This window comes from Cetorhinus maximus, chromosome 30 (genome assembly GCF_964194155.1).
Source record: "Cetorhinus maximus chromosome 30, sCetMax3.hap1.1, whole genome shotgun sequence".
Taxonomy (NCBI): Eukaryota; Metazoa; Chordata; class Chondrichthyes; order Lamniformes; family Cetorhinidae; genus Cetorhinus; species Cetorhinus maximus.
In genome coordinates, this window is record NC_135908.1 from 2,994,982 (window position 1) to 3,008,066 (window position 13,085).

Here is a 13,085-nt window from a genome sequence, read left to right on the forward strand (position 1 = left end):
TTCCCTAATACAAGGGCTTCACCATTCATACTTCACTGTGGCTCTCTGTGAATTAATGAATGAAATTTTAATGAAAACTTTTCATTTTTGGAGCTATTCCTGATTGTAGTCTGAAGAAGTTGCTGATTGTTACTACCGAAATGAAGAATAGCCATAAATAACGAGGCCACAATCTTACTCTGGACTTCCCCCCCTTCTGACCTTCGAATAGCTGTCAGAAGCCAACAAAAGGGACACTGTCACTTTAAGGTAAAGTCAAATTAAATCACACATATAATCGGCTGCATATTTATATAATATATTAAAAAAAAATCTTGTGTTAGCATGCACTTCCTGTCAGCTGTTTCCATTATTAATCCCTATGGCCATCTTTATAATGGGGATGACCCATGTAAACATGTCACATTGTAATTTCACCCCTCCCACCAGCAGGGGGGGGGCACTGCAGCACCGCCACTGGCAGAAGGGCGTAACTGAAGAGTAACAAACTCACACAGTGCAGTTCCCATTATAAATGTGGATGTATAAATGCATAATGGATATATAAAAATAAGAACTGTACATAAAATGGGGAGAGAGTTACATCTGCACAGCCAGGTCTTGTTAACCTCTGCCCCCTTTTAACCTGAAGACAAGACTCGGTTTTGACTTCTCCCTGTGCAACACCACAAGAGATCGGCTAAACATTCTAAAATGAATTGTCACGTAGGTTCCTTGAGCTGAAAAGATCTGTGCAATCCTTTTCTCTTTCTTTTTTCTTTCCTTCCTGCAATTTTTTTTTCCCTCTTTTATTCCCTGCCCTTATTCTAGAAAAATACAAATCGGGACGAGTCCATTTGCTGACGCCGCGGCGGAAGAGCCGCCTTCAGGGGGAGCCGCTGGTGGAGGGCTCGGCGGAGGTGGGGCCCTTGACGGAGGTAGGACTGGAGGTGCTCCGTGAACCAGAGGTGCTGCTGCTGGGTCCTGCGATCACATGCACAGCTGGTCTCTGAGCAAACAGCACGCCTGTGCAGGGACAAAGAATAAGGAGGTTTTCTTTTTTCGTTTGCTTTAAACCACAAGGGAGCACAAGTTCTAACTAAAAGAACGAGATAACTTGCATTTATATAGCGCCTTTCATGATCTCAGGGTGTTCCAAAGTGCTTTTACAGCCAATGAAACACTTAATGAAAGGTAACCACTGCTCTAATGTAAACAGCAGCCAATTTGCACACAGCAAACTCCCACAAACAGCAAACTGATGTTGGCAGAGGGAGGGAATAACTTCCCTGCTCCTCTCTGTACAGAACCTTGGGTTATTTTTACACCCACCTGAGACGGCAGACACCGCTGGTTGAACGTCTCATCTGAAAGGCGGCACCTCCAACAGTGCAGCGCTCCCTCAGTGCTGCACTGGCAGTGGTGGGGCTGAGGGTGGGGATGGTTGGATTAGATTACACGCTCTAGTCTCCGGAGTGGGGCTTGAACCCACAACCCTCCTGACTCAGAAGCGAGTGAGCTACCCGCTGAGACGTGGCCGACACAATTCCGACTCTTCTGACAACCCTATTTGTACATCCGGTCCACCAGTGGGAATTCTGCCCCTGGCTCTCTGTTAATCTTGCGTCAATGCATTCGACCAGCTGAGTCAAGAGAGGGGTTGAGAGAATGCTCCCTCCTGGGCAAAGCCAGTAAACTTTAGCAAACTGGCAGTCAGGACCCGAAGTGGTTTGTTTCTTTTACAATCGGTGATTTTTTTCCAGAGCTCAGGGTGAGCCAGCGGGGAGCCCCAGTGTAGGGCATTCACCAATACACAGCTCCTGGCACTGAGGGGGTGATGGGAGCAGCTTTGCGCTTGTTACCATCGCCCCCTCGCCGGCAGTCCGCACGCTTCTCGTCGCCGTTCCGCTGCTGGTGTGAAAGTCGTACTTTAAGTCGGTTCTATCACTTCTGATGGGTCTATGGATGGGCAGAAGCAGCAGCTGCCAGTCTGACAGGCGGCAATGGGAGCAAAAGGGGCATCGAGACAGGGCAAGGAAATAAAGCCCAGCCGAATCTCACCGGGGGGGGTGGAATGTGTGATCCCAGCGGGCGCACCCGCAGGTGCTCGTGCGGTGGGGCATCACCAAAACTATCGGTCCCACTCCCGCCTCCCCAAATAAAAGGCGGACAGGTATCCGGGGCTGGGGAGGTGGGATTCTGCCAAGACATTGGGAAACCTGTCAAGTGTAAAACGTGTCCACAATAAATGCTCTGACAAAGCACGTTAGAACGGTAAAGAGATCAAACCGCAGAGATTCATTTAGAAACCCAAACTCCACAGATCTGCTTGGCTGGTCGAGCTTGTTCCGTATCAGGCACTTAATTAGGTGCACCTGACCGCTCTACTTTGTCACCTCTGACCTTTGACCTGCCAGGCTATGGATAAAAGGAGTTAGCTCCTTACCTGTATAGAGGGTGCCATTAATCTCAACGGACATATTAATGCTGCTGATACCATTTGTTGACAAGTTCAATGCAAGTTCCTGTCGATCATCTAGAGAGAAACAAAAGGGAAGTGGGGGGAGGGTGGGGGTGAGTGGGATGGGGTGGGGGTGGGGTGAGGGATAAAGCAGAGACACAAGAGATGAGCAGACATGTCTCATGAGTGTCGGCCATTATGGGATGGCAAACACTGGTTCATGTTTACTTGCTGAAGCGTGACTAACGTAAAGGCAAAGTGATCAATTGAAAAGGAACTTTATACTATCCGTGTGTGGGAATTTCAGACTCAACAAATACCAAAGTCTTTTCATTTTGGTGCACCAGTGGCAGTGTCAAGCAATTCAAACATGGTCAGAAGGGGCACCCCATCCTGCAACTGAAACCTTCACTCCCTCCACCACCAACACACAGTAGCAGCAGTGTGTGTACCATCTACAAGATGCACTGCAGCAACTCACCAAGGCTCCTTCGACAGCACCTTCCAAACCCACGACCACTACCATCTAGAAGGACAAGGGCAGCAGATAGATGGGAACACCGCCACCTGGAAGTTCCCCTCCAAGTCACTCACCAACCTGACTTGGAAATATATCGGCCGTTCCTTCACTGTCGCTGGGTCAAAATCCCGGAACTCCCTCCCTAACAGCACTGTGGGTGTACCTACACCACATGGACTGCAGCGGTTCAAGAAGGCAGCTCACCACCACCTTCTCAAGGGGCAATTAGGGATGGGCAATAAATGCTGGTCTGGCTAACAATGCTCCCATCCCATGAACAAATAAAAAAGACATGCAGAGCAACTGTGCCCCTAACTCTGTCCCAACATTGTGCCCCAGTCTCAGGAACCAGTCCCGACAGCTCCAATGGGACACGTGACTATTCCGCACAGCAAATACTCCGTGTTGAGGATAAGGCTTTAACAGATGCAGTTTTATATTATCAGCACTCAAATCGCAGCAATCTCCGGTTGAAGGGCACCTCAGCCATCTCCGGGGGTCAGCACCACTAGGTTAATCGACCACTACAGGCATCACAGAGCTTGGTCCTCTCCTCACTCAATGTACGCACAAACCCTAAGCACATGGATAGACGCACATGTACATACACACACCACACACACATTACACCCACACATATCCCACAGGCACACATATCCAACAGGGAATGCTGGATGTAATCCAAAGTGGGAATTTTGGTTGATTCCCTCCTGGGCAGCCCACAGAGGCTGGCATCAGTTGAACAGCCCCAACTCACTCAGCACAAAGCAGAGATTGGAGCTGGAATCTTTCATGGCCCTGTTCAGCTCACCTCCAACAGGGAATGTTGTCCTTAGCAAGCTCAAGAGTAAAGAACATTGTTCAAAAGTAAGTCAAATCATCGTGCAACAGTGTCTAGCAGACGAAATAAGATCTAGGGAGTCAATCTCTTTGGCAATTTCTAGATAAGTCACACCGAATGATCTGGATGGTCCAGGAATGAGATGTTAAAGAACTTCATTAACTAACCACAGGGTGGCACCAAAGCCTCACTCCAGCCGCAGCAACACCGATCCTGTCACAACTCGATCTGAACCGGGTCAGTCCCCACAGGATGGGTCCCTTCGCTGCCACGAAAGACAGCACCACGGCAACAACTTGTACATTAACACAGGGGCTTTACAGCCCTAAAAACCTCTCAAAATGCTCGGTCGCAGAGGGAGCATCTCCAAAGGAGGAGGGGAGCTAGCTGGAGGGGTTTAGGGAGGGAATCCCAGAGCTTTTGGGTCCAGGCAGCTGAAGGCACGGCCGCCTGTGGTGGTGGGGCGGTGAAGAGCGAGGGTGCTCAAGGGGCCGGAGCTGGATGAGGACAGCGGGGGGGGGGCGGTGGGGAGAGGAGTGAATGCTGTCGAAAGGCGGTGGGGTTGGGGGGAGGGCTCGGAATGGAGGGGTCAGAGTTAAATGATTTAATGGAGCAGGAAGTTCTGATCAATACCTGGAACCCTGTCCCAATACAGATCAGCAACGTCACAGGGGGGAAAAACAATAAATAACGTCGTAACTTGCTGTCGGATATTATAAGGCCTGGAATGTTCGTCACACTCCCTGTGGTCACTGGGCGATGGTTCATGAGCTAGTTAAGAGAATGGGGTTGAGAAACTTACCAGCCATGATTGAATGGCGGAGCAGACTCGATGGGCCGAATGGCCTAATTTCTGCTCCTGTGGTCCTAACCGTGTGTGGCTTTAGTTCCTGTCACCGGACACACAAGCCCACCCAGCGGAACTCGACAGATATCGAGAGTCAGGGGCTGATTCCCCTCCGGGGTTGGGGCCCAGTTTGGAGGTGATCATTCTGGGATGGGGGTTGAGTTGGGCACCCTGATGGGGGGAGGTGGGGGGGTGGTTCAGTGTCCCACCCAGCAGCCAGGCACCACCCGATAAACCCAGTACGATTCATCAAACCCGCCCAACCTGGACTCAGTGGTACTGTCACTGGGCTAGTATTCCAGAGGCCCAGAATATGGCGCACACATTCTCTCCCATTTAAAATATTACCTCCAGCCAGCGAGCTCGGGCACTAATATGGCCGTGTATTGGTTACGTTACCTCAGTCTTGCTCCAGGGACTGGGACTAGTAATTTAGGGAAGGTCAGTTCCAATCTCACCATGCGGTTTGAGAATTTGAATTCAGCTAGAGAGTTATTTTAGAGGCAAAAATATAAGCTCGGAACAAAACGGTGTGAGGCTTCGAAACTGTCGATTAAAAACCCCAGGCTGGTTCAGAGCATTGAGTCCGATTCTGCTCAGCACCCACTTTGAGGGAGGAGGTTCATCAGGATGGCTCTTGGCTCTAGGTTAGTTCGGAGAAGCTGGGATTGTTCTCCTTGGAGCAAAAGAGGTTGAGGGGAGGTTTTTTTTTCCCCGCTCTTTCAGGGCATGAGGGCAAGGCCAGTATCCCTAATTGCCCCTGAACTTTACTAGGCCATTTCAGAGGGCAGTTAAGAGTCAACATGGACTGGATTCGCGTGTAGGCCGGACAGATTTCCTTCCCTAAAGGGCATTGGTGAACCAGATGGGGTTTTTATGGCAATCGATGATAGCTGTCATGTTATCATCAGCTTTATGTTACAGATTTTCGTGATCGAATTTAAAATCCACCAGTTGCTGTGGTGAGATTCAGGCCCAAGTCTCCAGAGCATCAGCCTGTACCTCTGGGTTAGGGATCCGGTGAGGTTACACCACACCACCATCTCCCACCGCCCCATAAAGACATTTAGCGGTGATCGAGGTGTACAAGATGATGACAGGTTTAGATAAGGTAGACAAAGAATAGCTGTTGCCATTAGCTGATGGTACAAGGTCTGGGGAGACACAAATTTAAGGTTTTGGGCAGCTGGGGGGGGGATGTGAGTAAGAACATTTTCACACGGTGAGCGGTGATGACCTGGAACTCGCTGCCCACGAGGTGGGTGGAAGATGATCAATGATTTCAAAGGGAAATTGAGGGGAATAAACTTGCAGGGCCACGGGGATAGAGCAGGGGAATGGGACTGATTGGATTTCTCTACAGAGAGCCAGCATGGACTCGATGGGCCGAATAGCCTCCTCCTGGGCCATAATGACTCTGTAGCTTCTTTAAGGATGGAAACCTGCCTGTCTGAGCCTGCACGTGACTACAATCTCGCATCAATGTGGCTGACTCCCCTCTGAAGGGGGTTTAGTAAACCACTCGACTACCTTCACATGGCAATGTCGGGATGGGCAGTAAATGCCAGCCTTGCCAGAGATGCCCACAACCTGGGAGTGGGGGAATGGAGAAAACAGCAGTTTGGAGCTTGGGGAAGAGTTTAAAGCTACTTACCCCAGCAGCAGAGAGCTTGCATGTTTCCTGTTCAGCCAATGGCTGGTTACCAGGCAATGACCATCTCTAACAAGAGAGAATCCACCCATCTCCACTTGACATTCAATGGCATTACCATCGCTGAATCTCCCACTATCAACTTCCTGGGAGTTGCAATTGACCAGAAACTGAACTGGACTAGCCATATAAATACTGTGGCTACAAGAGCAGGTCAAAGGCTGGGAATCCTATGGTGAGTAACTCACCTCCTGACTCCCCAAAGCCTGTCCATCATCTACAAGGCACAAGTCAGGAGTGTAATGGAACACTCTCTACTTGCCTGGATGAGTGCAGCTCCCACAACACTCGAGAAGTTTAATACCATCGAGGATAAAGCAGCCCCGCTTGATTGGCACCACATCCACAACCACTCGCTCCCTCCACCACCGACAGCGTGTATCACCAAGGCAACTCACCGAGGCTCCTTAGACAGCACCTTGCAAACACACGACCACTACCATCTAGAAGGACAAGGGCAGCAGATAGATGGGAACACCATCACCTGGAAGTTCCCCTCCAAGCCACTCACCATCCTGACTTGGAAATATATCGGCCGTTCCTTCACTGTCGCTGGGTCAAAAACCTGGAACTCCCTCCCTAACAGCACTGTGGGTGTACCTACACCACATGGGCTGCAGCGGCTCAAGAAGGCAGCTCACCACCACCTTCTCAAGGGCAATTAGGGATGGGTAATAAACACTGGCCCAGCCAGCGACACCCACATCCCACAAAAGAGTGATAAAAAAAAATCTGTGTCTCCTAGTCTTTGTATCATTGGGAGGGGAGGGAATTGTTGGGGCAGGCAAATAAATTAGGAAGAGAGACTTGCATTTCTATAGCACCTCTCACAACCACAGGATGTCCTGAAGCACATTATGGAGATTGAAGTACTTTTGAAGTGCAGCCACTTTGTTATGTAGGAAGCACAGCAGCCAATTTGCACAAAGTAAGATCCCACACACAGCATTGTGATAATGACCGGATAATCTGTTTCTGTGACAAATGGTTGAGGGACAAATATTGACCAGAACACTGGGGAGAGCTCCCCTGCCCTTCTCCCAAATAGTGCCATGTGAGGACAGCAAGGCATTGCTTCAACATCTCATCCAAAAGACAGCACCTTCAACAGTGTAGCACCCAGTGCTGCACCGGAGTGTCAGCCTGCGGTATTGTGCACAGGTTTCTGGGGCAGGACTCGAACCCACAACCCACAGACTCAGGGGACAGCACGATCCATGCACTGAGCCACAGCCAATAGTGGACCGAAGAGTGCACCACCCAGTTTTCCTGAGGCACAGCTTAAAAATAAGAGGTCTTCAGATGGAGATGAGGGGAAATTTCTTCACTGAAGAGGGCGGTTAGTCTGTGGAATTCTCCTCCCTGGTGAGCAGAGCAGGCTGGGTCATTCAGTGTATTCAAGGCTGAGTTAGATAGGTTTTTAATCGGAAAAGGAGTTAAGCGCTGAGGGACAGGAAAGTGGAATTAAGGCTACAATCAGATCAGCAGTGATCCTATTGAATGGCAGAGCAGGCTCGATGGGCCGAGCGGCCTACTCCTGCTCCTATTTCTTATGATCTTGTGGGAGTCACTCGGGAAATCTTTCTGCTTCTTCAGTTTATGCAGCCGCTGCGATCAGTCTGATAAACGGCACTAAGTACATTCTGGGCTGATAAAAAGGTCATTAAATTACAGCTGTAATAAGACAATTAAAAGGAAATCTTTGGACTTTGGCCAGGAACATTGCGAGGTTACAACTTCCCCATTAGGTGACTTGCACAACAACAAAAAAATGCATTAACATAGCCCCTTTAACCTGGTGCAACATCCCAAGATGCCTTTCTTTCTTGTCGCTAACCGATAATTGACCACATTTATCGAATCCAATTTTACAGCCATTGGCAGAAGCCTAACCAATCAATCCCAATCAGGGCTCCTCTGATGTAAATGTGGCTGCAATGGAACTTTAACCGGCTCCTGTGTGGACCCTCGGTTTAGATCCAGGTTTCCCTCCCTAACAGCACTGTGGGGGCTGTAGCAGTTCAAGAAGGCAGCTCACCACCACCTTCTCAAGGGGCAATTAGGAATGGGCAATAAACACTGGCCCAGCCAGTGACGCCTGCATCCCATGAATGAATAAGAGAGGCTAGACTGAGAGACGGTGTTCCCAGTAGCGGATGGACTTAGGGACACAGGTTTAAGGTTTTGGGGGAGAGGTGCAAGGGAGAAATGTGAGGAGAGCTTTTTTATGCAGTGAGTGGTCATGACCTGGAATTGGCTGCCTACAAGAGTGGCGGAAGTGGAGATGATCTGCTCTACAAAGAGCCAGCATTGACTCGATGGGCTGATTGGTCTCGTGCACTGTCATGACTCTACGACCTCGCTGGTTAAGCCGGTCAGTGAGGCTGGCTAAAGGTAAGTTAAGGAAAGGTTTGGCTGGGGCCCGTCTACATATGGCACATCTTAACGTAGTGAAACCTCCCGAGGAGCTTCACAGGAACGTTCTCAAATAAAACCCGACACGGAACCAGGTAAAAGATATCAGGACAGGCAGGTGTGAAGGAGGATCTTAAAGGAGGAGAGAGAGAGAGAGAGAGAGAGGGGCGAGGTTAAGGGAGGGAATTCCAGAATTTAGGGCCCAGGGAGATGAAGGTATGGCTGCTGGTGGTGGAGCGATGGAAATTGGGGATGTGAAAGGGAGCAGAGTTAGAGGGGCGCACAGAGCTCGGAGGTTTGTAGGGCTGGAGGAGGTTACAGAGACGGTGCGGAAATGTTGGCGGGGGAGGGGCAGATAGGCGGGGGGGTGGAATTCAAGAGTGTGGATAGATGCGGACACAAGGACAAGGTGAGGCTCCTCTGCGTTCTGGACCCCTCCTACACAGGCTCCCCGAATTCCCCAGCCACCCCTCCCCTTCCTGACAGGCCTTAGTGCCCAGAAGCTCCCTACTAATGCCCGCATTAGCCGGCTGGCATTCTTTCCTCCATTCCCGCCCCACCCCTCTTACCCCCCCACCCCCACCAGAACGCTGTCGGTTCTCACAGGCCGTTTAAAGTTGTCCCTTTGCTTAAAATTCTAATTTATCACAGAAGTGAAACTGCCAAAAGAAAAGAGGCCATTCAGCCCATCGAGCCTGTGCTGGTTCTTGGGAACAATTTGTCCCACTCTCGGATAGTATAAGGGATGGGAAGCCCCGGTCCGTTCGCAAAGCCAACAGACTTGGGTTTAAGACCTACCGTGTTCACTGGCTGTCACCATTTCATCCAGAGATTGGAGCCTGCTGCAATGCAGTGAGTATGAGCACTGCGACGGTGAGGGTACACTGAATAACCTTCTGCTTTAATCCGCTTTATGCTGAATCATAGAACTAACTGTCACTCAGATTATATCAAATATCCGTCGAAATGGGGCCCAATTCCTTTATCTTCTAAATGCCGCGTGTTAATAAAGATTGTTCTTCTGTAAGGACATGTGACTGACTCCCCACTCACTGATTGCCCACCTCACCAGGGGCCTTCCTCTCCCTGTGGCCAGGACACAAAGGGTCTGTTTACCCTTTACTGATAGTCTCTATGAGAAACCATCTCTATTAACCCCAGTTAGTCTCCTGGGGTTCGACGAATCCTACCTCTGTTTCCTGTAACCATTTGTTCCCCACTCTCACTCTGCTTGGTTCCTCTCTATTTCACATACACTCTCTCTCTGTATCCATCTCCATATCTTCATTCCTTATCTCACTCCTTCCAATATTCCTTCCTTTCTCCATCCCCTACATGCTTAATGCTTCTGCACACCTCTTGCAAACTTCGTCTGCTGGTTTCTCTCTCCCCAACACTCAGTGTTTCTTGCCATATCTCTCTTGCTCGCTATCTCTCTTCTGTCTCCCAATGTCTCTCTTTCTCTCCCTCTCTCGCCCCTCTCCCTCTCCGTATCTGTCTCTCTCCCTCCTCCTCTCAATGTATCTCTCTATCACTGTGTTTTTCTTTCCCTCCCCCTCTCAATGTCTCTCGTCTTCTGCTATTTCCCTCACTCAATGTCCTTTCTCTGCCCCACCAATGTCTCTTTCTCTCCACCAATGTCACTCTCTCCCCACCAATGTCTCTTTCTCTCCACCAATGTCACTCTCTCCCCACCAATGTCTCTCTTTATCTCCCCATCTCAATGTTGCTCTCTCTCTCTCTCTCCCCCACTCTCCATGTCTCTCTCTCTCTCTCTCCCCCACTCTCCATGTCTCTCTCTCTCCCACTCTCCATGTCTCTCTCTCTCCCACTCTCCATGTCTCTCTCTCTCTCCCACTCTCCATGTCTCTCTCTCTCTCCCACTCTCCATGTCTCTCTCTCTCCCACTCTCCATGTCTCTCTCTCTCCCACTCTCCATGTCTCTCTCTCTCCCACTCTCCATGTCTCTCTCTCTCCCACTCTCCATGTCTCTCTCTCTCCCACTCTCCATGTCTCTCTCTCTCCCACTCTCCATGTCTCTCTCTCTCCCACTCTCCATGTCTCTCTCTCTCTCCCCCACTCTCCATGTCTCTCTCTCTCCCACTCTCCATGTCTCTCTCTCTCCCACTCTCCATGTCTCTCTCTCTCCCACTCTCCATGTCTCTCTCTCTCCCACTCTCCATGTCTCTCTCTCTCCCACTCTCCATGTCTCTCTCTCTCCCACTCTCCATGTCTCTCTCTCTCCCACTCTCCCCCACTCTCCATGTCTCTCTCTCTCCCACTCTCCATGTCTCTCTCTCTCCCACTCTCCATGTCTCTCTCTCTCTCCCACTCTCCATGTCTCTCTCTCTCTCCCACTCTCCATGTCTCTCTCTCTCCCACTCTCCATGTCTCTCTCTCTCCCACTCTCCATGTCTCTCTCTCTCCCACTCTCCATGTCTCTCTCTCTCCCACTCTCCATGTCTCTCTCTCTCCCACTCTCCATGTCTCTCTCTCTCCCACTCTCCATGTCTCTCTCTCTCCCACTCTCCATGTCTCTCTCTCTCCCACTCTCCATGTCTCTCTCTCTCTCCCCCACTCTCCATGTCTCTCTCTCTCCCACTCTCCATGTCTCTCTCTCTCCCACTCTCCATGTCTCTCTCTCTCCCACTCTCCATGTCTCTCTCTCTCCCACTCTCCATGTCTCTCTCTCTCCCACTCTCCATGTCTCTCTCTCTCCCACTCTCCATGTCTCTCTCTCTCTCTCTCTCCCCCACTCTCCATGTCTCTCTCTCTCTCTCTCTCTCCCCCACTCTCCATGACTCTCTCTCGCTCTCTCTCCCCCACTCTCCATGTCTCTCTCTTTCTCTCTCTCTCTCCCCCACTCTCCATGTCTCTCTCTCTCTCTCTCTCTGCCCCACTCTCCATGTCTCTCTCTCTCTCTCTTTCCCCCACTCTCCATGTCTCTCTCTCTCTCTCCCACTCTCCATGTCTCTCTCTCTCTCCCCCACTCTCCATGTCTCTCTCTCTCTCTCCATGTCTCTCTCTCTCTCTCCATGTCTCTCTCTCTCTCTCCATGTCTCTCTCTCTCTCTCCCCCACTCTCCATGTCTCTCTCTCTCCGCCCCACTCTCCATGTCTCTCTCTCTCTCCTCCACTCTCCATGTCTCTCTCTCTCTCCCACTCTCCATGTCTCTCTCTCTCTCCTCCACTCTCCATGTCTCTCTCTCTCTCCTCCACTCTCCATGTCTCTCTCTCTCTCTTTCCCCCACTCTCCATGTCTCTCTCTCTCTCTTTCCCCCACTCTCCATGTCTCTCTCTCTCTCCCACTCTTCATGTCTCTCTCTCTCTCTCCCCCACTCTCCATGTCTCTCTCTCTCTCTCCGCCCCACTCTCCATGTCTCTCTCTCTCTCTCTCCTCCACTCTCCATGTCTCTCTCTCTCTCCCCCACTCTCCATGTCTCTCTCGCTCTCTCTCCCCCACTCCCCATGCCTCTCTCTCTCTCTCTCTCTCCCGCACTCTCCATGTCTCTCTCTCTCTCTCCCCCACTCTCCATGTCTCTCTCTCTCCCCCACTCTCCATATCTCTCTCTCTCTCCCCCACTCTCCATGTCTCTCTCTCTCCCGCACGCTGTGCTCCTCAGGTTCCCTACCCCGGAGAGCAGGTTCTAGATCGCTCCCCTTCTCCTGTCTGGGCTCGGACAAAGCAAGAATGGGAGTCGGACCAGGATCAGGGAGCTGCAGAAGAGGAAACCTGTGACTGGGAGGGAGTTGGCAGGGTGGCACAGCTACTTAAAGCTGGGCAGGTAGAAAGAAAACCCAGATCCCTCACACAGGGACCGGTGGAACCATTCAGCAAACTAGGTGGTCGCCTAGAGGGGCAGAATTTGGGGGGTGTTGGCAAAAAACTGAAAGAACTATTCATGAAACTACGTAAGTAAACAAACCGGCTTTAGCAGTGGGAATGAAAGGTCTGGGTTTCCTGATATACATCCACTGACATACATATCAATTTCCATGTATTTACACTGAGTCTTTCCTAAAATTTCCTATTACACTCCTCATTCGGTTTGTGACAGTTTTACAAATCTGAACATCTAAATGACTTCCAAAACTGTGAGCCTGTAAATAATATCAAAGAAAGTAATTTAATCTATCGTAATGATTATTTATTGTGTAAATTGATCATAAAATTATCTGGTAACTGTTGCAGGAACACACAGTATTACATCATGTGAGTCATATCACACATTATCATGTTCCTTCTAGTGCATATCCTGTGGAAAGTGTAGAACAATGAGAATTCGCAATCAGTATCACAATGTTCCCCTTT

The 13,085-nt window shown here is 50.2% G+C and overlaps 1 protein-coding gene across 1 annotated transcript in view; it reads right to left on the minus strand.

Annotated features, from left to right (window-relative positions):
• Positions 1–764: 764 nt before the first annotated feature.
• Positions 765–13,085, minus strand: part of LOC144669927 (AT-rich interactive domain-containing protein 3A-like) — a 31,623-nt gene continuing 19,302 nt past the window's right edge. Inside the window, exons 5-6 of the mRNA XM_078532209.1 lie at positions 2,426–2,515; positions 765–1,005 (exon numbers count right to left, since the gene is read on the minus strand). Coding sequence (XP_078388335.1) covers positions 866–1,005; positions 2,426–2,515 — 230 coding nt within the window. The 3' untranslated portion in view covers positions 765–865. The remainder of the gene's footprint in view (positions 1,006–2,425; positions 2,516–13,085) is intronic.